General features: G+C 34.1%; 2 protein-coding genes across 2 annotated transcripts in view; one reads left to right on the top strand and one right to left on the bottom strand.

Annotated features, from left to right (window-relative positions):
- The window catches only part of LOC147079954 (lipopolysaccharide-induced tumor necrosis factor-alpha factor homolog), a 47,743-nt gene extending 42,433 nt beyond the window's left edge, over positions 1-5,310 (bottom strand). The window contains exon 1 of the mRNA XM_085947221.1: positions 5,012-5,310. The gene's annotated coding sequence lies outside the window, so the exon portion shown is untranslated. The remainder of the gene's footprint in view (positions 1-5,011) is intronic.
- Positions 1-24,639, top strand: part of LOC147079953 (methyl farnesoate epoxidase-like) — a 62,306-nt gene that overhangs the window by 11,666 nt on the left and 26,001 nt on the right. The window contains exons 3-4 of the mRNA XM_085945965.1: positions 20,893-21,144; positions 24,158-24,383. Of these exons, the coding sequence (XP_085802091.1) occupies positions 20,893-21,144; positions 24,158-24,383 (478 nt within the window). The remainder of the gene's footprint in view (positions 1-20,892; positions 21,145-24,157; positions 24,384-24,639) is intronic.

Below are 24,639 nucleotides of genomic sequence, written 5' to 3'. Positions count from 1 at the left end.
TATCTCAAAAATGTAGAAAAATCCCTGTACGCTTGCCTCTAAGCCAGGGGGGGGGGGCAAACTTCTTGGATGGAGGGCCAAATTCAAGAATTCAAAATGAGCGGCGGGCCGCAAGTAAAATACCACTTTTAGATATACACTATTTATTATCACGAATAATAAACATTACAAAAAAATTAAGAAGAATGAAACTGTTGTACATTTTTGAACATTTTTTTAAATTCAGGTGTTAATTTTGTAGTTGATATTCTCAAAACTGCTTGTAAATGGGCATCGGAGATATTTTGATCGTAAATTTTTTTTATTGAGGTTCATGATCGAAAATGTTTGTTCACATATATAGATTAATCCAAAAATAGCGAACATTTTTCTTGCATAATCTTTAAGTTGGTCGAATTTGTCTGAATTAAGGGCATTGTAAAATTTGGAGATTTCTTCACGACGATGCAATTCTCTTAAATCAGTGTCACACTACAGATCAATAATCTCAAGTTGCAGCTCTGTCGGTACACTATCAATATCTATTGAAATCGATGTTCAACGTAGAAAATAGTGCTTACATAGTGCGAGACGAGACGCAAGGAAGATGTAGGTACTGAGATAATACATTTACGAAACAACAAATTCTTCAAATTTTAATCTATTGTCAATATTTTTTTAAAAATTATAAAAAAAGTTATTCGTAATCAAAAGTACAATTAATGATGGCGGGCCTCAAAAAAATACCCGGCGGGCCACATGCGGCCCGCGGGCCGCAGTTTGCCCTCCCCTGCTCTAAGCCGTCAAGCGTGTTACATGACGTATGTTGAATTCAGCTTCAAAATATCACTTTTTAATTATTTAAAAGGTAAAACAGTAAGTAATATCTACAACAAATTTGGATTTTATATTAATTATATAATATATATCATATTATGTTGGATGTTATCATTATATTAGGCGTTATGTGCTTTGCTTTACCATTGTTTACTTTACGGGTTATTGGCATGATATATAATAGTTACAACATGTGTGTGCAATTAACTGTCAGATACGGGATATTACATATTTAGTTTTTGTTAGCTTCCTGCACAATTTGTAAATATTCACTTACGGGATATTGACATTAGGCCATCGATATCGCATTTACATACACGAATTAAAATAATATATTATTATACTTAATTTTTTTGGTTAAAAATCTTATTCATATTTACGTACGTACAGTACGTAACAATATTTACAAAGGTTTAACTTTATTTGAAAATATTCTTTTACGATAATTAAGTACCTATTATTCCGTTAGATGTCGAAATGTTATGTTACATTTTTTAAAATTTGGATTAATATACTTAATCATTTTTTTTTTGATTCACTGTCAAGTTTTCCCCATAAGATCTGACTGAATAATGGCCAAATTGTCAGCGAAAAACGATAGCTGTGATATTTTTTTTAGCTTCTTTTCTTGTCTCATTTGCATATTTTTGCTGCCGTGAGTTGGCAATACTGAGTGGGTGATCAGTCTGGAATATTTTATTCAGACATCCTAATGCAATCCATCCAAGCTTTGATCTCCGGACAGTTTCTTCAAAAAATTACATGTTATAAATTATGTTATAATATATACTATCATATTATATATATATAATTATATATATCAGTGGTGGCGAACCTATGGCACGCGAGATGATTTTGCATAGCACGCGAATGTTTTATTTTGAAGAGAAAAATGCATACACTTACCTAACAATTAAAAAAATATTTGTTTTACAAATAAATCGCATACTTACTTATATTATATGTTAGTAATATTAAAACATATTGACTACATAGCCATGCGTAGTTTCGTCGGTTTTGAATAATATTTAGTATTATTTAAATCCGTTTCCACATCAATTGGTAAATAATTTATTTACCAATCGATGCGGAAATGGAAACGACTAAATTCATGCATAAATGACAGATTGCTTTGTAGCAGTAAAAATAGCAGGCAAATACTCTTCAAGATTGCCTACGTTTAAATGCGTAGATCAGTCCTTTATGCATCACAACGTAATATTATTGCACTGACGGCGGGGAAGCATGAAAGAAGCGTGGTTAAAATCACGATCTATTTGATAATTTTTAAAACGAGTAAAAAAATAAAAGACACCTATGCATTCGGCTAGAAACACTGTGAAAGACAGAACTCAATTATAATTTTAAACTTTTTTAATGGAATTCCTAAAAACATTCAGTCGAAAAATAATATTTGGGATATTTTGGCACGCCTACGTAAAAAGGTTCGCCAACCCTGATATATACTGTCGAAGATACATAACTTTCGACATTACTGCGACAAGTATGAATAAATTATTCTCAAACGACCTGCCAGAGGACATAATTAAAAAATGGCTAATTAAAAAGAATTACCCACTTAATCGAAAATAAAATATTAAGTATAAAATTTAAAATTAATAAAAACGTTCGCTATATTACCTATTTATACCTATTTATCATTTTTTTATTCAGTAAATTATGTTTTAAATGGTGTCCTCTAGCAGGGCATTTGATATTAAATAAATTAATGAAGGATAAGATTTGACACTATTAAAAGACGTAACAGCGAATAATACTACTTGGTCTTTTCGACTCTTCGAGCAAATTTTTTTCTTAAATACGTTGTTAGTATTATTTCAATTCGTGAATCCCGGGATTAGACAAAGACAAGAGAAAAACCAAAAAACATACAGTAAGTTCTCGACTTACGACTACCTTGACTTACGATCATTTGCACTTATGACGAACAAAAGAAATCAATGATGCAATTCAAAATTTTTGAAAATATGGACTCAGACACCGATAGATCTCTCTACAGTACACCGCCACATTCAGTAACCACTAACTTGTATTTTATAATGAAATTCAACTTACGACCATTTCGACTTACGGTCTTGGTGGCAGAACGGAACCCCGTCGTAAGGAGCCTCGGACGATTCGGCGCCGGGACAACTACTGGGCGCCACGCAATCAAATGGAATTCGTAAATAAATAGACATTCGTGTATGACAGAACTTTTCAAAGTGCATATTTAGTATTATTATTTACACACACGTAAATAACGATTTAATTGTGCATGTTTAAGTTCCAACGAGAAGAGACATGACAATAATTGTCAATAAACAATAAAAAAAACATTATGTTAAGAGAAAAATTAATTAAAACTACTAATTAGTAGTAGATAGAAACTGATTAAAATTCTTCGACTAATTGCTGTATAAGACCCGCTTCAGACGGGACACCGGTGTCGCGCTCGATACAATATAGGGGGCCTTTGTATTTCAATAAAGTGGCCTTTGTATTATGTTTATAAACGCACCAGAGCTAATGGGTCAACGCATAATTTCGCGTTATAAATTATAACATAAAACTGGCTGCTGTAATAAAAACAAGTGTATCGGCGGCTTGATAATGTAGCGGCCGATGGAAAAGTGTATCGGGCACGCGTTGACTCATTAGCTCTGGGGCGTTCATAAACATAATACAAAGACTCCTTTATTCGAATACAAAGGCCTCATATATTATATCGAGCGCGACACCGGTGTCCCTTCTGAAACGGGCCTAAAATCGTAACGAACGTCTATTTATTTCATTCGAAAGTGCGGCGCCCATTTTATTGTCTTGGCGTTCAGCTGTTTCATTTTCCGTCGAAAGCCGAGAACTCACTGAACAAGAATTTTCACACTTTCTTGCCTGATAATTTAGTTTACGATCACAAAATATGTTTAATAAAGAATAAGGTACATTTAGATATCAAATATTAAACTATTATAATACATTAAGGGCGGGCATGCTCAGCGTAGGTCAAAATGAAGCTTTTATTGTATTTTAAAAGCATGATCCTGGACATTCCTTAAACGTTGTAGATAATCTATTTATAAATTTATAAGCCTTATTATCTTTTATATTTATTTTAAGCATTTGATGACTGTATAAAGTATTTTTATTACATAAAATAGCATTCTTATAAACCTCTCGCTCTAATGTTTTAGAATATAGTAATTTTTCAGTACATGCATGTGCAGTGGTGTTAAGATTTTTTACATTTATTAATTTTTAAACGCATTTATAAAACCATTAGTATAATTTATGTTGATATTATTATAATGAAATATTTACGATAAAAATTATATTGATAATCTATGTGATCCCAAGTTTGACAAGAATTAGGCATTTTATTATTCAAAAATGGGTAAGATTAACACAGTCATTTTGTAGCTTAACTATTGGGGAATGCCAAAAGAAATGGCGTATTTAAAAAAAACACTACCTTATTCTTAGGTCAATAATTATTATAAAGCAATCATTATTCGTAGGATGTTAATCACACTTGAATGGTCAAAAATATAGCTTATAATTAGTATCTTTAGAATTATCTTCGAATGTGTTAATCTTGCCCATTTTTTGAATACTAAAATGCCTAATTCTTGTCAAATTTGGGATCACAGAGATTATCCATATAATTTTTTATCGTAAATATTTCATTATAATAATGTCAACATAAATTATACTAATGGTTTTATAAATGCGTTTAAAAATTAATAAACATAAAAAATCTTAACACAACTGCACATGTATGTACTGAAATATGACTATATTCAAAAACATTAGAGCGAGAGGTTTAAAAGAATACTATTTTATGTAATAAAAATACTTTATGCAGTCATCAAATGTTTAAAATAAATAAAAAGGATAATAAGGCTTCAAAATTATATAAATAGATTATCTACAACGTTTAAGGAATGGCCAGGATAATGCTTTGAAAATGCAATAAAAGCTCCATTTTGACCTACGCTGAGCATGTCCCCCCTTAAATGATATCAACCATTCAATTAGACCTCTAGTTCAACATTAGCCCGTTTTTCTAGCGTTTTTACGCTTTTATTTTTTATTAAAGTCAGTGTGTTCAAAACATCTTTATGTTTTGGGTACTGTTTTTAACAGCTTTGTTCTTGCTGTAAAAATAATATTGTATTTTAAAATATTTATTTACCTTAATTTATTTCACAGTATATTTTTTACTTTGTATTAAATTCACTTTGATTTGATGAAAATATTTTTTTTATAATTTCAAAACAGTCACAATAATTTATTCACCACACTTCACTTTATTTACTGAATTTTAACAATTCGTTAACACAGACTATATCAAAATCATGAAACATGTAATTGATTACTATTATTTTTCAGATATTGTTGTTAGTTGTTGAAAGAAATGAAGTGCTTTTGTTATTAAAATAAAAACCTCTTTGCAATGCTGTACTGTCTACTCTACGTGCTAGCAGTCTCTGTACAGTTTGCAATGCATTTCGTATTCAATAAATAAAAATAATCGAATTTACCTGCATAGTGGTGTGCCGACGCTGATATATCAACCTGTACGCAAAAACTGTATGAAACGCTAACATTAAGAAAATCTACGAATAAAAAAAGACAGGAAGGAACATATTGATTCATCGCAGTATAAAAACTGGAAAACGAATTCGCCATTTTGGAAAGCGACGATTTCGCCTAAACAAATAGAGAAGATAAAAAAACTGCACGACTTTGGCTTCAAATGGATAAAAATGGGTCGCATGAGTTAATAAAAGAAATTGTGAATGGCTAAAATCCTGAAGGTAGCTGTAAGGAGATATTTTCGGAGAAAATTAATTTCAAATTCTCGAGTTTTTTTTTTTTTTGTAAGTATTTGAATCTCAAGATACGAAAAATTCAAATCACAAGCTCTCGACTCAGAGGCATATACGAGGGTAGCCGTTTATATTTCGGGAATAATAAACAAAAACGATTTTTTTATAAATGAAAACTGTTTTATTGTTTTTAAAAATATTCTTCACGAAAATTTATACACTTTTCCATGCGTTTGAACCAATCTGGAAAGCATTTTTCACACTTTCCAGAAGGTAACTCTAAAACATGGTTTTTGAATGCATCAATCGCCTCTTCTAGTGTAGAAAATCATTGACAACGCAATGTATCTTTGACTGTCGGGAATAAAAATAAATCATTAGGTGCCAAATCGGGGCTGTACGGCGGATGGCCCATCAATTTAATGTTTTGAGTGCTCAAATTGGCGCTTGTTTGAGCCGATTTGTGAGAGTTCGCATTGTCTTGATGAAGGATGATTTGTCGCCGATGGTTGCTTTTCCTTATTTTAACAAAAACTTCTGGCAAGCAAATAGTTTTTTTGCCATTTAGAATTGACTGTTCTACAATTCTCTAAAGGCACAGTTGCGGTAAGGCCCGTTTTTCCGAAAAAACAGGTGACCATTTACTTCGAAGTGCTTCGAGCGCGAGCAACTTTTGTTAGTTTAAGCTCATTTTGGAAGACCCATACGGTCGACTGCTGTTTACTTTCGGGCTCATATGTATAGATATAAGATTCGTCATGTGTAACAATCTTATAAACGTTTTTTGAAGCACTTCAATCGTATTTTTTGAGCATTTCCTTGCACCAATCGACACGCGCCTTTTTTGTGCGATTGTCACATTATGCAAGATCCAACGCGAACATAGCTTCTTCACGTCTAAATTTTCATGCAATATCGTATACACGCTGGTGTTATTAATGCCCAGGGATGCCTCAATCTCACGGTATGTCACATGATGATCTTGCATTATTAGTTCACGCACAGCATCGATGTTTTCTGAAGAAACAACCGATATTGGACAACCTTCACGCGGCTCGTCTGTGAGCAAACGACGACCACGATAAAATTCGTTAAACCAATGATATACCGTAGTTTTTAATGGTGCTTCATAGACATATAAAGCATTAAGTTCAGCGATGCATTGTTCCTGCAATAATTCATATCGAAAGTTGTGAAAAATAATCACACGAAAATTTTCACAAGTTAATTCCATTTTTTGATCGAGATAAATTTTTCAAATGAATTTAAAAAAAAAACAAAAAGCGTTCGTTTGTTAAAACTTTCTAAGTACATTTGCCGTTAAAAATGTCAAAATTCAAAATACAGAAGTCAAATTGCACCTAGCAACACCAGTGTTGCCAATTCCCGAAATATAAACGGCTACCTATGTAATATACAGATTAGGACGCATTTTATTCACTTTAGTAATATGACGATTAGGAAATCAATTGAACGTTTTTGACAGTAGAGATCATTGGTTGATGAGAAATGCTATAGGATTTTACATACAAAATTATAATAGGTTCATCAACGTGATGGTACTGCAATCGATCGATATCGGTTTATGAACGAAAAAGAATTTAATGAGACTGTTGAAGACGATACATTGATGGAATGTAGATAATTCACACTGCCTGTGCGTCAATCTACCATTAGTACTTTATGGTCGAGAGGGTTCATAAGAAGAGACTTCTTTACTTGAGGTCTTTACTTGAATTCTCGAGACTCCTTTACTTGAGGTTGTATGGATACTATCCGTGGCTTTAACCAACTGCATTTCTTTTAGGTATGCTTACATACTGCAGTTTGAAATTTAGAAGAGATCTTTATTTGGCTACGTATTTTTTTCGACTTGGGCAGTGTTGATCTGTGTGTCCCTGATTATAACTATATTAGAAATAATAGAGAGCATCAGTTGTTTATTCTCCCAAGGTGCAGAACCAGCCTGCCACTGGTAATGCCAATTGGGAGGGCGATAACTATATTCAACCAAATTACTTCGGGTGTTGATATATTCCAATTGCGTGAGAGTGACTTTATGTGGACGCTATTTTATAAATTCTTAAAATAGGCTCTCCTTAGCAAACTCGGCGTACTTCTTTGAACTTCTATAGATGTATAATTGTATTTTCACTGCTTTTGTATGTTTATATTATGTTCTCTCTTTATGATTTAATTTTTACGACTTTTATTACTGTTTTATTCTTCTTTATAATAATGTTCCATGTCATGTTGTGAACGTCTTAAACTTATAATTTGTAATTGTAAAATTCCAAAATATGTTAAAAAATAAATTGACTTGAATTGAATTAGCTATAATCATTTTTGGAGAGTGAGTAATTTAAAGATATTTCAAGTTTTCTTAACCACTACTAGGTACCTATCTACTTTCAATAAACTATTTCTTATATTCAACGAATACTTTACAAGATTTTGAGAATGTAACATTCCATATATTGAATATATATACTTGAAAACATCTCAGACATACTATTTTAAATTGTCGCAATTAGACAGGACGCTCGTAGCAAAATTATTGGTTAATGCAACAGTTGGCGCGATACCAGTGGTTATACGGGCTCAAACCCGTCGAGCTTCGTATTTTTTTTAATATGATTTTTTCTAGTGGGTATATTTGAACGCGCCAGGTTTCATTCTTTGTGGATAGCGTCAATACAAACAAGCAACCAAACAATACAATAACTAAAAAATATCATTCAACAAGAAAATCGAGCAATTGAACGGCCCGAGCCGATAGACAACGAAGTGAATGGAGACGTTTCTGCATGACTGAAAATGAGGCCACCTAAACAACATAACATAACGTAGGTACACTTGATTTAAAAAAAAAATATATATATATATTTAAAAAAAACTTCAGTCAACTTATTGCCTTCTTAGAATTTCCTGCGGTTCGTCCGATACAGTGCAAATATAATATGAATGGACATCTCTACACCTAGCTTTAGAATGTCTTGTATGTAGTTGTAATGCCAGTGTGGTGTAAGTAACTACCAGTAGTTATGTTAGAATTTACGTCGCGATAGGTAATAAAATAACATGCCAATTTTAGATTCAGACAACGAGTTGCAAAAATATTGTTGGAACAATAATACTTATACCTATATTAAGTTAAAAGATCAACAAATAAAAAAAAATCGAAGCGAATATTTATATTTTATTTATTATAATTCTACTAACATTAAATTTAAGACTATTCTACGTCTATACTAACTCTACTAAGAAATCTATAATCGGTGAAATAAGTATTTTTGAAATTAGTTTTTAGGTTGAACATTCAACTGCGATCCATACACTCGAATTCAAATTTATTTATTTTTACATACCGTGAGCATTACAAATTCTAAATTTAATACGTTTACAACATTACATTTAAAAACAAAGAAACAGTGTAAAGAAGAAATAAATATATGCAGTATCACAAAAACAGTATGAAAAGTAAAGTAAAGGGTACAAAATTATAAAGCATGAAAGCACACCGAATGAGCTAAGTGGACCCTATTATAAGAATTTATATAACAACTTCCACCTACACTCATCCTCACGTAGGTGGAATATATCAACATCCGAAGCGATTTTGTTGAACAGAGTTATTGGCCTCCCAATTGGCATCACCAATAGGAGGTTAGTTGTGCTCCTCGGGAGAACAAACAACTGATGCTCCCGATTTCTAAGATAGTTATTAGGGACACACAAGTCAATACCTACTGCCAAGAATGACAGAGTTCTCATTTATACCACGTATAAGTCGATAAAAATACGTGCCAAATATTGATATCTTCTAGCATTTAAACTACAGTATGTAAGCATACCTAATAGAAAGCCAGTTGGATAAAGCCACGGATAGTATCGATATAACCTCAAATAAAATATATTTTGATAGACTAGGTTGAAATTGTATTGAAATTTAATGAAGCCAAAGATTTTGAATAAAATATAGTTCTATAACAAAAACTTTTCTGATTCAAAAGACCGTAATTGCTTACTAAGGTAGTCTTGGCAACGAAATAGTATAGAAACATATTGTGTGTTACTATGGAAATCAAAATGAAATGTCACTGATATTTCAGTTTTTCGATGAAAATTAGTGGCAGTCAATTTATCAACATTTATTATTTGCACTGATGTTAGTCAGACATGGTTGTGTCCTTGCTCCGTTTCTCTTCATCATCCTCTTTGACTTCATACTACGGAAATCAATACCACCTGACCGAGGCATCTCTGTTACCCCCACGGTGAACCTATGCGACCTGCAATACGCCGATGACGCTTTCGTATTCGACAATTTAATCAAGGGCATTCAAGAGACAATCGATAGGTTGCATGACAGCTCATCTTGCGTTGGTTTGAAAATCAACGCGAAAAAAACTTTTGTGCAACAGCACTTGTCCTAATCCAGATTTCCCTCTGATTAGCGACGGCCAAAAGACCGAGAGCGTCGACAGCTTCAAATACCTGGGGGTACATATCACGGGAGATGGCTAATGCAGAGAGAACACGTTATCCGAATGGGAATGGCTGGAGCAACATTCAACTCGATGCGGAGTGTCTGGGACTCACGATTGTAATCGGTCAAAACCAAATGCCGCCTATACAACGCTTGCATTTTGACGGTATTGCTTTACGGTAGCGAATCATGGTAAGGCTCAGAGCAACCGTATACTGGGCTTTATGACTTTGGGAGCAACGAGGAGATAAGAAAACGCACCAAGCAGCCTTTCATCATTCTGATAGTGAAAAGGCGACGTTGGACCGTTGGAAATACGTATATTTTTCTAGATTTTGATATAATTTTATATTTCTATGACTGGTAGAAGGTCCCATTTAAAATGTTCTTGCGAGTTAATTGCGTCATTCGCGTTAAATAAAATCACTGCTGGCGATGCACTAATTGCTGACGTTCGGATGATATAGGCCGTGCGGCCATCATGGGACTGTTAAATAATTATACTTCTTATAATAATTAATACACATCTTACATACAAAATGACGACAAAATTTCTTACCAGCAATCATTTTAAATTGTATGACCTAATTCTATTTGTTGTAAAATACTAAATTCTTTTTCGATCTTTGTTCTTGTGAAAACTATGTTTATAATATTGTTGTATTTACATTTTTTTAGTTTCTAGACACCTTTTCAGTTTAAAAAATACAGCATTTTATTCGGCCATCTAGCTTATTTTATTACCCGATCTGACATATTGTTGTGAATGACAGTTGAAAATACTGCACGTCCCATAGCCATACAGGAGCATGGCTGGCACGAACGCAATAACGGATAAACAAACCGTCGCTGTAGGATTGGTTACCCGAATAGACCAAATGTTCAGGAGACGGAAAACAAATTTCATAATCCTATATTTAAATACATGGAGATATTTAAATTGTTATTTTTACAGCATATGAATGATGTATTCATTACCATTACAAAGTAATTTAAAGAAAGGGATGGTTCTCGTCCAATTAGATATTAAAAAAAACATTCTGCATTAAGAGGTCGATTTAGACAAAACGGATATTCGGGAAACCAATCATATAGCAACGAAACGGCATTTGGTAAACAAAGACATTTTAATCGCAGAGTTGACTTCCACGCGATTCTAAGTTGACTGAATGCAGTCAGTGGAAAGTTAATGAAAATCACAAAAAATCTTGCACTATTTATATTATTTTGATTATCGATGAAGTCGCCGGTCTAGAACCGAGATTGTAACCCGAAACTATTTCTCGATTGTGCCGCGAGATACGCGTAACATCGTCGGCAAGTAGTGAGATTCATAAAATATAATATACGTACCTATCTACATATTTACTTTCACTTACAGAGGCTCCATTTTATTTCGAAATTTATTTAAGAATGTATTGGGAGTGTACTTTCATTCATTCAAGTGATTGGTATTAAAATATAATTGAACACATTCTCTATGTCAGTTATTTTCAACCGGGATTCTACGGAAACGGGGCTCCGTGAGCTGTCAGGGTTCCACGAGAATTTGCAGTCTTGCGAAAAAAGTACGGCTTAAATTACTACTTATAGCTTAGAGTCTAAACCTAAACTCTCTTTACCAAATTACAATTTCATATAATATAAGACATATTACTTAATACTTACTTAAAATTGTATTCAATTATATTATACTGAAAAAACTATTTTCGATGCATTTTTATTAATTTTTCAAATTTATCGGGGTCGCGGGTCACTTGATTTTTATAAAATGGGGTCACGACTTGAAAAAGGTTGGGAAAGTGTGCTAGACATAATATTGTGACTTTTAAGGCTGTACCTCAGTTGAGGCACGGTCTAAAAAGATCGTGGCTAGGCGATGCGCGGTTGCGGGTCGCGGGTGCAAATGACGCATGCCAAACGAAATATAATCTGTCATATAAATCCAACATAGTCCATTTTATGTTCTGTTTATTGTTCTATTAGTAACAATAATAATATATTCATTGACATGTTTTCTTTTTAAAGTAAATGGGTAACGTTTTTAGTCATCTTTACACGATTTAAGAATTAATACGCCCGTCGCCATCACGAAACAAAGTGACGTGTTTCCAGCTCGACGTTCTCTCTCAGAATGCGAGCGAGTCCAAAATTTCATATAGTATTGCCTATAGTTGAAAATTATATGCCGTTTCACTGATGTATCACCTTAACGGTTAAATATATTTTCTAAATGGTTTAATATTCTTTAGACACTTAGCTCTGTCGCACACACGAACTTATCTCGACTGCAACACGTCGAATTTTTCGAAGTGACTTTTTTGTCATTCACAAAATACATGCAACTTAATGTACTGCCGCACATAGCGTCGGTACGAAATTTCTGGTGAAAAAAAACATGTGCTTGTCGCGTGTAGCAAATTTAATTTGATATGGGCTATGGGTAGATTAGAAAAATGTTGAATCGACACATTTTCAGATGCTGCTTTTTTATTCGTTTCGGCTAGCCTCGTGGTGTCGCTCATGTCCCAGTCGACATGGTTTTGTATGTGCGACCGGGCTTGGAGTATTATTTTTAGTTCCCAAGCTTTTCCTGCGATGGAACACTTCGCAAATCCTGAAATTTTAACGAAACACCTTGTTTATTTTGTAGGGTAGATAAATAATACATTATCTATAATTTTTACAAAAAATGAAAAAAAAACTACTTATAATTATTTATTTAGTAATTATTTTCAAAACATAACACATAATAATTACAAGATAAAAAGAACTATTTATATACCACGTTTTTAAAGTTTCTGTTGAATCATATAAACTTGATAATTCTATGTATTAATGAATACTTTTTTTGTACTTAATAGAAATACTGAATAAATATAGAATACTGAAATGTCATTTTGACATTTTATATTGATTTCCATAGTAACGCACGTATATATTAATAATTTAGTTGCAGGACCCCCTTAGCAACCAATAATAGTGTTTTACTCTTTACGAATTTTTTTCCGAAATAGCTTTCAATACAAAACAGAATTAACTGTAAATGAATTCTAAAGGAAGTAGGTGCTTATCAATAAATATAGCTATTAAAATCTTTTTGAAACATTATTTTATAGCAAAAACCTACATTTATTATGTTGACATTTAAAAATATGTATTGATCATAATTGTAGAACTAGTGATTTTTTTACAAATAATTTGAATATATTGATAATTTTAACTAAAGCCTTCAAAAGTTCATCAAGTGCAAATAAGACCCGGCTGCAGAAAAAGCTTCTTAAATTCAACGCTTGTACAGTCATCAATAATAATTATAGAATAATTGAACATTTTTGTCACGGATGTTTTCTATTTCGAAATAATTTTATGATTATTCATCGCGACAATTACTTATATAAATATATTTGATGAAATTATTTTTTTACCTCTTTTGGATTCACTCAATATATTTGCATTTTAGCAGCACAAAACTTATAATAAATTCATTTTCAAAAACGTAAACGTGTGTGCTTTCTTAATACCGAAAAGTCCGGTATTTTGGATTTTTAAAAGCGGTATTTTGGTATTGATAAATACTGGAATACCGGTTTTGAAATACCGGTATTGCAATCCCTAATAGGTTCACGGTACAACCTTCGGAAGTAAGTAACAACGAAATGCACATGACTGAGAGGAATAGCATAAGAATGGAGAGACTGTCATCCTGTAGTGGATTAACCTACGCCCTAGGGCAAGGATGACGATGATATTATTAATCATGATGGTAGTTAAGCCCATATCTTATGCTCAAATCAAAGACATCTGACCTTTGGCCCATGATGTAGTCTGTCTACTGAAAATCCATAAATAAAATAAGATCACAACCTCACGTAAGAAAGAATCATACCCATAGATGTACTAAATATCATACCCGACGTTTTATTTTTATTACACTACATTTTAATGTTGGTAGAATATCAGGGTAAGGTGCGGATAGGTGCACTGCATCAATTGGTATAACATCAACAATAAACCGGGGTCGATCCACATATGGATGACGGCCTTCTTTAGCTCCTTCCACTCTTTTCAATCATTCGTCTTTCCTGCTATTTACCTACATTTACAGAACTTTATAAGTTCAACCATCCTTTGGGTTTAGGGCGTCATTGTGGTCGTTTAGTGTCCTCTAGGTTCCACCATGGATTAGACTGCTCGGTGGCCAAATCTTCCAGGTCACGGTTCTCAGCCATGTGGTGCTGATGAAGAAGAACAAGTATTATTTTATTAAGCTTAATAACTTGTGATTTTCTCTCATGAGAGAGGGAGAGGTGCTCGAACCCGAGGACCCCATGTCGTGTGCGGTGCCTATGTGATTATAATATAATCATATTATATTATCTTAAAATAATACGGGAGATTTACAGATATATAGTTACACATAACTGACATAACCATTCCAAATTAATAACGCATTATTATTATATCCAATCATTTTATACAAGATTAGAAAAACGAATCAAAAGAACGTCACATCTACAGTCAGAGGTGTCATTTAAAATGTATTTTACCACGTTTTTCTTAGCTCGTATTCTTGTTTGTCCGGTGGTTGTTTATCCAGTACAAATATTGGAATCGATTTTTAACTAATTTCCCGACTAGCTAGACATTTGAAACATTTAGAATATATCAGAACACGATGCCAATGCATTATTTTAGGCATCTTTACGTAGAATTGAATTCATTTTCAGCTAATTCTGTTTTGTATGAAAAGTTATTTCGGAAGAAATCCATAATCCAATCCACTATTATTGGTTGCTAAGGAGGTGGTCCTAGCAACTAAATTATTAATATATAGGTACGTACGTTACTGTGTAAATCAAAATGACATTTCAGTATTCTATATTTGTTTGTTTGTTGCAAAACAGCAAAAAAATGATTAGTTGACAATTGCCTTATTTGTCCTAAATTATTAATACATAAAATTGTCAAGTTTATATGATTCAACAGAAAATTAAGAAACGTGGTGTATAAAAAGTTCTTTTTATCTTGTAATTATTTGATTATTGATTGCTATGAATTTTAAAATCAAAGATGTTGAAAAAGTATTTTTTGTACTGACCTAGGTACCTATTTATAATAGATTTAGATTTTTTAGATGTGACTATATCGAAGTGGTCCGACCTATCTACAAGGCATATTGTTATACTTTTATTGAAATTCAGAAAAAAAACAACTTGATGCCATTAGTATTTTTAAAATGTATTTTTTCCGTCGACTTGTGATAATTAATTTTCATTGAGTTTTTCCCATGCATAGATTTAAGAATTCTATTCAAAACGTCTAAGAAAATTGCGCGTGGAGTGGGCAAGCTAAACGTTTACTTGTTTACAAATTATTTTAAGTAAGTATACTTAACCAACATTAGAAAATTCAACAACAATTTTATTTTTCACTATCAAATAGCAAATATCACACCACTCTACATTTGCTCCCATATGGAGTAGTTATGGGGAGCTAGTATAATAATATTGTTGTACCACTTTTTAAAATTATTATTTTATTAATACGTGCACTATATATTTAATTCGAATGATAAAAATATATTTATATATTGTAAAATACATCGTCCATTCGTTTCCATTCAATAAATAATGCTAAAATTAAAATATCACTTTATATTATGTTATAAATTATAAAATATGTGAAAGGAAGAGATACGTTGGAACACCGAAACTTCGCGTACCTATGTAGATAATGTACTACATTATTATTGTGTAATTTAATATCTTTCTTCTTCTTCTTCGGCCATATCCGCCCCTTAATTGGAGCGTATGGACACCACGCGGCGCCTCCAAGAATCCCTGTCCCTCGCCAGTCTTCTTGCTTCGTTCCAGGTCAAACCAGCATCTCGTAGCTACGCCGTATACACTCTATAGATAGTATTTAACGGCCTTACAGGACGCCGGAATCCGGTCGGCTTGAAGGTTGGTTGGTTGTTTGAGGTTCTCTTCTGGCATCCGCAGCACGTGGCCGAGCCAGGTCCAACGTCGTCTTTTCACTGTCAGCGTGGTGAGAGGCTGCTTGGTACGTTCTATTATCTCCTCGTTGCTCCTAAAGTCATACCACCCCACACCCAGTATCCTTGGCAAACATCTGTTTTCGAATCTGTTCTGATCTGAGCCTTCGTAAGGTGCCATAATTCGCTACCGTAAAGCAGCACCGTCAGAATGCAAACGTCGAGTAGGCGGCATTTGATTTTGACCGAGTACAATCGTGAGTCCCAGACACTCCGCATCGAGTTGAATGTTGCTCCAGCCATTCCCATTCGGATAGCATGCTCTCTAGCGTGCAAAATGCCATCTCCCGTGATATATACCCACAGGTATTTGAAGCTGTCGACGCTCTCGATCTTTTGCCCGTCGCTAATCATAGGGAAATCTGGATTAGGACAGGTGCGATTCAAACCAACACAATATGAGTTGTCATGCAACCTATCGATTGTCTCTTGAATGCCCTCGATTGAGTTGTCGAATAGGACGGCGTCATCGGCGTATTCCAGGTCGCATAGCTTCACCGTGGGGGTAACAGGTAAGCCTCGGTCGGGTGGTATTGACTTCCGTAATATGAAGTCAAAGAGGACGATGAAGAGAAACGTTGCAAGGACACAACCCTGTCTGACTCCGGTCGTGACTCCGAACCATTCCGTGACATTGTTTCTAATTCTGACACAGCATTCACTATTCTCGTGCAGGGATTTGATTAGGGCAATTATCTTGGGAGGGATCCCGTATACTCCCAGTATCCTCCAGAGGGAGGGGCGGTGCGGACTGTCGAAAACCTTCTCATAATCCACAAGACATCGGATTGTTCAGATCATGGCTCTGCTGGAGAAGACATCGAAGGTTGTGGATTTGGTCTGCACACGCTCGACCAGGTAGAAACCCGGCCTGGTTTTTCCTGATGACGTGCATTGGATTAGCACAATATTACTAAGAAAACATATTGGTGGGTATTTATTAATGTTGTTGGCATATGGAGGAGGAAAAATCATGCAAAAACATTCAATTTACATTTGCAAGTTACTATAAAATTAATAACAGCATTTTACTAGCACGAGTAATGACGTCTTCAAAAGTGACCTCCCACTGTGCCTAAAGCGCAAAGTGTTCAAACAGTGTGTGCTTCCCGTAATCACATTGTGAAACATAGACCCAAAGTAAAAGAGAGATCCAGAAACTTAGAGTAGCACACTGTGGTATGGAGAGGTGCATGCTGGGCATAACGCGAAAGGACAAAAAGAGGAATGAGTCGATGAGGAAATATACAAGGGTTTGCGATGTAATAGAGTTTGCTAAAAACCTCAAATGGAAATGGGCTGGACACATAGCTCGAAGAAGGGACAGTCGTTGGACAAATTAAGTCATCCAGTGGTACTCGATAGGTACAAAAAATCCGCAAGGTGAACCTAGAGGCCACCGGATCAATGAAAAAATAAAGTTCTGCGGAAATACGTGGCAACGCAACGCACAGAACCGAGAAAAGTGTAATCAGCTTGGAGAGGCCTTCATACAACAGTGGATAGATTCAGACTGATGATGATAACTAGCACGAGTTTATAGAGTATAATATTACGTAGTCGAATGATAGCACTGAAAACTTTGACAACTTTGACAACTTAGTACAAGGACTTACAAACGTACATGTTTGAATCCTATATCAAACATAAGTCCTACATAATATTGTGTATGGGGTGATTTTATTAGAAACGTTCCTAAGTATTTTTTTTTAAAATCATATGAGTAAGTATACTATTTGTACTCACTTGTATATATTATCTTATATATTATATATATTCAGTCTGTCTATTAGGTACAATACTCTCTAAATAGATATTAAGATTTCTCTGTAAAAGAACTTTAAATTTTTTTTTCAACACTGGTTACTTTTTCATATTAACATAGTATCTATACAAATTATTATAGTATGACAATGGGATTGGGTATAATGTTCTATTGTGTCGCAAGTTCGTCGTTAATCTTGGCGTAATTTGAATTGTAAATTTCTTTCAAAAATAACTTACCCATGATATTATAAATACCGCATCTCTCTTAAGAGTAGGTCTTAGTGGAAGGTCTTCTTTGCACGCAAGTTATTAAAAAAAAAAACAGAGTAATCATGATAGGATTATTTATATTTCTTGGGTGTATTTTAATTTCAGTTTTGTGGTCTAGGACACCTATTGGATATCCACCGGGTAAGCAATATGAACTAAAACCATGTAATAACTATTTATTTTCCTAACTATTTTACAACGTTTTTCTTAGCTCGTATTATTATTTGTCCCGTGGTTCTTTGTCCGGTACAAATCTTGCAATATTTTTTTTCTTGTTTGTCCAAGACTTTTATCTAACTTCCCGACTAGCTAGACATTTGAAACTTTTAGAATATATCAGAACACGATGCCAAAGCATTTTTTTAATACTTTTAGCCATCTTTAAGTAGAATTGAATTAATTTTCAGTTAATTCTGTTTTGTATGAAAAGTTATTTCGACACCATTATTGGTTGCTAGGGGTCTGGGGTCCTAGCAACTAAATTATTAATATATACGTGCGTTACTATGGAAATCAATATGACATGTCAAGTACATTTTTTTTGATCGTTTATGCTAGTCAAGTCAAGTTTATATGATTCAACAGAAAATTTAAAAACGTTGCAAGTACTTATATAAAAAGTTCTTTTTATTTTTATTTTGTAATTATTTATAATTTTCAATATACTCGTCGTCAATGTAATTATAGAAACTGTTCATGGAATTCTCATTATTATTACTGTAAGTCATTCCATATTTACTTAGGGCTAACATAATGGCCCCCAAAAGGAGAGGGGGCTGACGGGGCTCTAGCCTGGGGGCCCGGGGGTCTGGGGAGGCCCGGCGTGACGGGTCGATAGATAGATCATAAATTTGCTCCAATGGTAAAAAAGTCGTTAAGAATATTAACATTTAAAAAAAAGTGGTAGTGTGTTTATTAAAAATTTCAAGTGGATTTATTAAAAAATACAAAAAATTGCTAAAAATACACTACATACCCTTAATTTTACCTGGAACACCATTTGGAAAACGCTTCTGTAGAGCGTCACACTGCCTTTAACCCTAGCAATAGGTAGGGGGCACGCTTCAGGATGTTGGGGCCATTGCTAACACACATAGCGCTGCAAGCTTCCACGTTCGTCCCGCGTTGACATGGTTATAATATTATATAGGGTTGGTTTGCCAGATGTGAATTGCATTATCTATCCGCGCCGATGGACAGATTGTCAATGCAATGTACATGGGTTTTAGCCCCAAGTTTTCAGCACTTTCACAAAGTTACTCGCTTAGTTTTTACACCAAAGTTAAAAGAGCAAAAATAGGTACCTAATACGTATTATTATGACTTATTTATATTATCGAATGCATTATGATTATGTAGTAAATTTAAGTGGCAGGCGGTGTTTTGTTGTGCTATGTAAGCCATACAATGTTAGAAGCGGACATACGACTAAGTCGGCTACGATGCAGTGGCGAAGGGTGGAGGTAGGCTGTTAAGATCCGACATAAATACATAACGAAGACTAAACGTTGTCAGCAGCGCTCGAAATGGAAAATTTTACGAACCGGAGCGCTCGATAATTTTACGTAAATATTAACACTATTACTTATCTAATTCTATACATAATATATGTATTTAAAAAATGATTGTGTTAGATTTTTTTTATTATATGACATATCTCGCCTAGATGGACAAATTAATATTTACACGAGACGGAGCGATACTTTTGGGGATTTTATGATACGGAATGGCGCTTCGGTGCGTTTCGGTCCATTTTGAGCACTGGTTGTCAGTCATACGTATTTGTTTTCATAGAACTTGACTACACTTTGCAGATGGTGTTAGTTTTAAACCCAGTCCTTAATGGAATTGTCAAAAAAATCTCGGTGTCCACCCGAATTCCGGAGTGGTGTAGGTCGACTAACGACTACACCCACTGCCACTAGTCCAGCGATATTCAACCTGCGGCCCTTTAAGCTTTTATGTGCCGCCCGAAACACATTTATTATCAGGAATTTCGTATATCTTGAGATTCGTTTCGACTTTGACGCACAGATAGTGCACAACAGCACACGATTAATTTAAAAAACACGCATAATTTTTAAAATCTCAAAAATGTTTTGTAAAAAAGGGGGGTTTCATGATTTTTTTCGTCACACCAGTAGTGATGCGGCCCGCGTTACTTTAAAAACTATGTATTTGGCCCGAAGAAAAAAAAGGTTGAGTATCATTGCATTAGTCGGTGGTAGTGTAAGTCAAAAGAACATTTCTTTTCAGTGGAATTCGGCATAAATATTGTAGCTCTCTAGACCAAGCGGGTAGCACAGCCGATAATATTTGAGTCATGTTTTAGCATACTAGGCGCACATGTCCAGCATGGTCGCCGTTAGTCACTTCCAATCCGCCAGTCGCTGATGACACGCTCAACGGTTACCGCCGTTATGCCTCTAATTTAATAAAAACTAGAAGAAACTGTACAAATATACCGCCGTGTATCGTGAAAATATGTAAAAATAATTATATGAAGAAGAAAAAGAGCCTATGGTACTAATTTACATTCTCTTCCTTGTCCCCCCCCGATATTAAATCCTGGGTGCACCACTGCGTCAAGTGACATATTGTTATAAAAAAAATTACGATAACAGAATAAATTATATCAATTATCAATTGCGATTTTGCAGGTCCTAAGCCGTGGCCAATTATCGGAAATATTTTTCAAATAAAAAAGATATTTGAGAAGGTCGGATTCCACTATCTCGTCTGGTGCGATCTGGTAGAGAAGTACGGACCAGTCGTCGGCATCAAGCTCGGCAAGGAAGACATTATCCTCGTCGCCGGAATGGATCTCATCAAGGAAGTATCCTTGAGGGAGGAGTTTGACGGAAGACCGGATGGATTCTTCTGGAAATTGAGGTCACGTGGCGAAAGATTAGGTATATAGTATCATCATATTGTAGTAACTATGAAGAAATACCTGGAAAACAATTGTGATTTTTGTTGTTGTCGTTGCTAATGCTTTTAGTTCTAGAACTCATACTTAAGTGTGAAAAATTATATTACCTCCAGAATGCAATCAATGAATATGTGGTATGTAGGTATTTGGTTTTGATTGAGTAGGTGCAACTAGACATACCGAATTGGGTTAGATGTTGTTCACGCCATCTTCATCAGATAGAAAGCTTTCTTTGCGTTGTTCTATCTTCCATCTTCTGTAATGTCCGATACGGTACTCTTGATTGATAACGTCAAAACTCTTTCGTGATTGGGCCCAACTGAATAGTCAAATAAGACAGCATCATCTGTAACCGGACAAAACAGAACAGCCAGGGGAAAAATGAAACATTAATTTTTGTGGAATCTATTAAGGTTAGGTTAGGTTATTATTTCGTTGTACCCTTTGTCACCCATTGTCACCCAATCATTTTGAACATATTGTATTGATTAAGATGAGATATCCTAAGCTTGCCAGCAAAGTCCCGTTTATTTGAAGCTTTCTAGCGATTAGGAATGCAGAAATTTGGTAAGTATATAATTTGATTTATTATGGCGTATTGAAAATCTGTGCTATTAAAAATCTATCAACAAAATATAGATAGGACAATTTCAATATTAAATTTATATTTTTCCTGAAAGGTCATAGTTATATTCATCGTTGTTCTGTTTTGTCATGTTCTGTTTTGTTATGTTCTGTTTTGTCACTGTTCTGTTTTGCCATGGAACCGCATCATCATGGGGTAAATCGGTAAACGCAGTGGTAATTTGTAAGTGAAAAGGTTAACTAAAGCAAATAAACCTAAATCGTTATTTGAATATAATAATTCTACCACTTTACTGGACAGTGTCAACTGGCAATCCTTGGTGTTTTTTTTGCTTTATATAACAACCAATAAATAACAATTATTACTTTGAAAATAATTATAGAGTTCGGTTCAAACATGTCCGTGCATATTGGGAATTATCTTGAGTTAATGCATTGTTTCAGGTCAGTGCGATTCTGAAATTTAAAGTAACAACATGACTAGTGACTTTTTGTATGAGCCTACCAAGAAATTGATTGAGTTAGTATACCTCACCGTGATTAAATCAAAAATTGGTCGCTGATCAGACGATGACAACGCCAATACTGTTAGGGTTGGCAGTTGTTGACCGATACTTCGATATTTTGGCATTGATACTTTTCTTCTGATACGAAATCAGGTATCGATATTTAGCCCTAGTCCGAGGCAAGTAATGTCGCGTGTCGCACTCGGCAGATACTGCATGACCTTTTTGAGGTTAGGAGCTATTTTTTATCTAAAGTTTCATGGCGATCGACTTTTATTAAGAATCTCATAAGCATTTTTGCTGTTGCTTTTTTTAGTTCTTCGATGTTAAAAATATTCATTTTAAAAAGAAAAATATCGCTAAATATCTGAAAAAAAAATCAAAAAAAAATTAAAAAAAATATATTTTTATAGATATTTCGAATCAAGGAAGAATGAAAAAAATCTTCATGCAGTTTTTTATTAATTCAAATAGGGACTTACTTATATTTTATTAATTTTTATAATTAGTTAAATATTTGACATTGTATATCAATTCGGCTTACAAAACGCAGTCATCAAGGTGATTATCTGTCAAACGTGTATAATATTTTAATTTAATAAATTTCAAATGAGAAAATGAAGATTCACATAAATATGTAGGTACTTGATTCGAAGAACGATTTCCTTTAAAGATGAGTATTTTTCTGGATGGAGTAGGTACCTACTTTCCATATATTAGAAGATTTCAATTGTGTCAACGTAACGTCATTTTGCAATTTGTAGCGATCATGCTACTCTGCATTAAATTAATGACACACTTTAATAATATGTAGGTTTTGTTATTAAAACAAACATTAGCAACAATAATTGTCAGCGTTTCTTCAATCATAACTAGACCAGTAGTATTTGTTTTGATTGAGAATTACGACAATATCTATGGTAATACATACGTACTGCATTAATATAGGTTCATAAGAAGAACAATCTATAAACTCACACTCAACTCATCGAGTCCATCGCGAGACGAGCTGCTATTGCCACTCGAATCAAGTCTCTCAGTGCATTATTATAATTAATCTCTTGATCATGTCGATCTCACCAGTATATCATAACTTCGCGATTATAATCTCACGTCATCATCCTTATTATTGTATTCAGTGTATCCTTTTATCAACCAATAAACTATCATCTCAACAACCAAGCAACGACGACTCTTCACCTATCACCACTTAATCACACCGCTAACAATTCAAAACTGTAATTTGGAATTCGCAACATCCATTGGAATAATCATTGCGATGGAGTTGGATTTTGGACATTATTTTCGGTCACATTTGTAGGTGATGATAAGAAACCCCACATTTTGTGAAGCTCATAAAATTCAGTATACTTTGTTAAATTGATCCAATATCTAATATAGTGATATAATTTTTGTAATTATTATAAAAATCTTTATTTTTACTGATCATAATTATTTTAACAAGCTTTAAGCTTCAATAACAGATAAGTACGAATCAAGCAAAGTCCGACGACCGGGATATTATTTTTTTCGTCCAAGTTTAAAATATTGAAATCATTATCACTGTCAAAATTCACAATCGCAATTGGGATCGACCGAATTTTGCTTCAAAATCGACCGGTTGGGAACCCGTATGCGATACCCGATGCATCTCAAACTAGTCATACTCAATTTCCTACATACGTCAGATCGATTATAGGACTGTCATATCGAAAGAAACAGTAGCGATACCTGAATCGGTATTGTAACGAAATAAAATATCGGTAACGGTATCATATCGGAAGAAAAATAACGATTCTATTTTGACGGAAAAATTAGGTAAAGGTGGTACTTGATATCACAAGATATCACGTTCTCAAGAATGGTTGAAAATTATAATAATCTTATTTCACATTCTTTCAGGCTTGGTTTTTACTGACGGTGCTCTGTGGTCAGAGCACAGGCGCTTCAGTGTGATGCACCTGAAAAATCTTGGCTTCGGACGCAGCTCTATGGAGGATATGACCGTCGAAGAAGTCACTTCCATGATTGACTGGCTCAAGGGTTATAACAGCCAACCGGTGCTGATGGATAATGTTTTTGACATTCCCGTTCTCAATATACTTTGGGCACTCATATCGGGAAAAAGGTAATGTTTGAATATGTTAAATATTCCTTGTAATGTGAGCTATAAGCACCTACTTACCATATTATTATAGTGAAATTAAGCAGTTGTCTTACTTGCAAAAACACAGTTACCCAAAAGTGTGACTACAATAAGATACCTTATGAAAATACATATCGTCATTAATAGGGAATCCAATCCCGAGCCAAAATTCTGATCCCGGGATTGGCATGTTTTTCCATTGTTAATATAAAATTTTTATATTTACAAATAACATTGA

The sequence above is a fragment of the Rhyacophila brunnea genome, unplaced genomic scaffold (genome assembly GCF_057557595.1).
Source record: "Rhyacophila brunnea isolate RB1 unplaced genomic scaffold, BYU_Rbru_1.0 scaffold_1, whole genome shotgun sequence".
NCBI classification, from domain to species: domain Eukaryota; kingdom Metazoa; phylum Arthropoda; class Insecta; order Trichoptera; family Rhyacophilidae; genus Rhyacophila; species Rhyacophila brunnea.
Note: the sequence above shows the minus strand (reverse complement) of the source record. Positions and strands in the feature narration are given on the sequence as shown.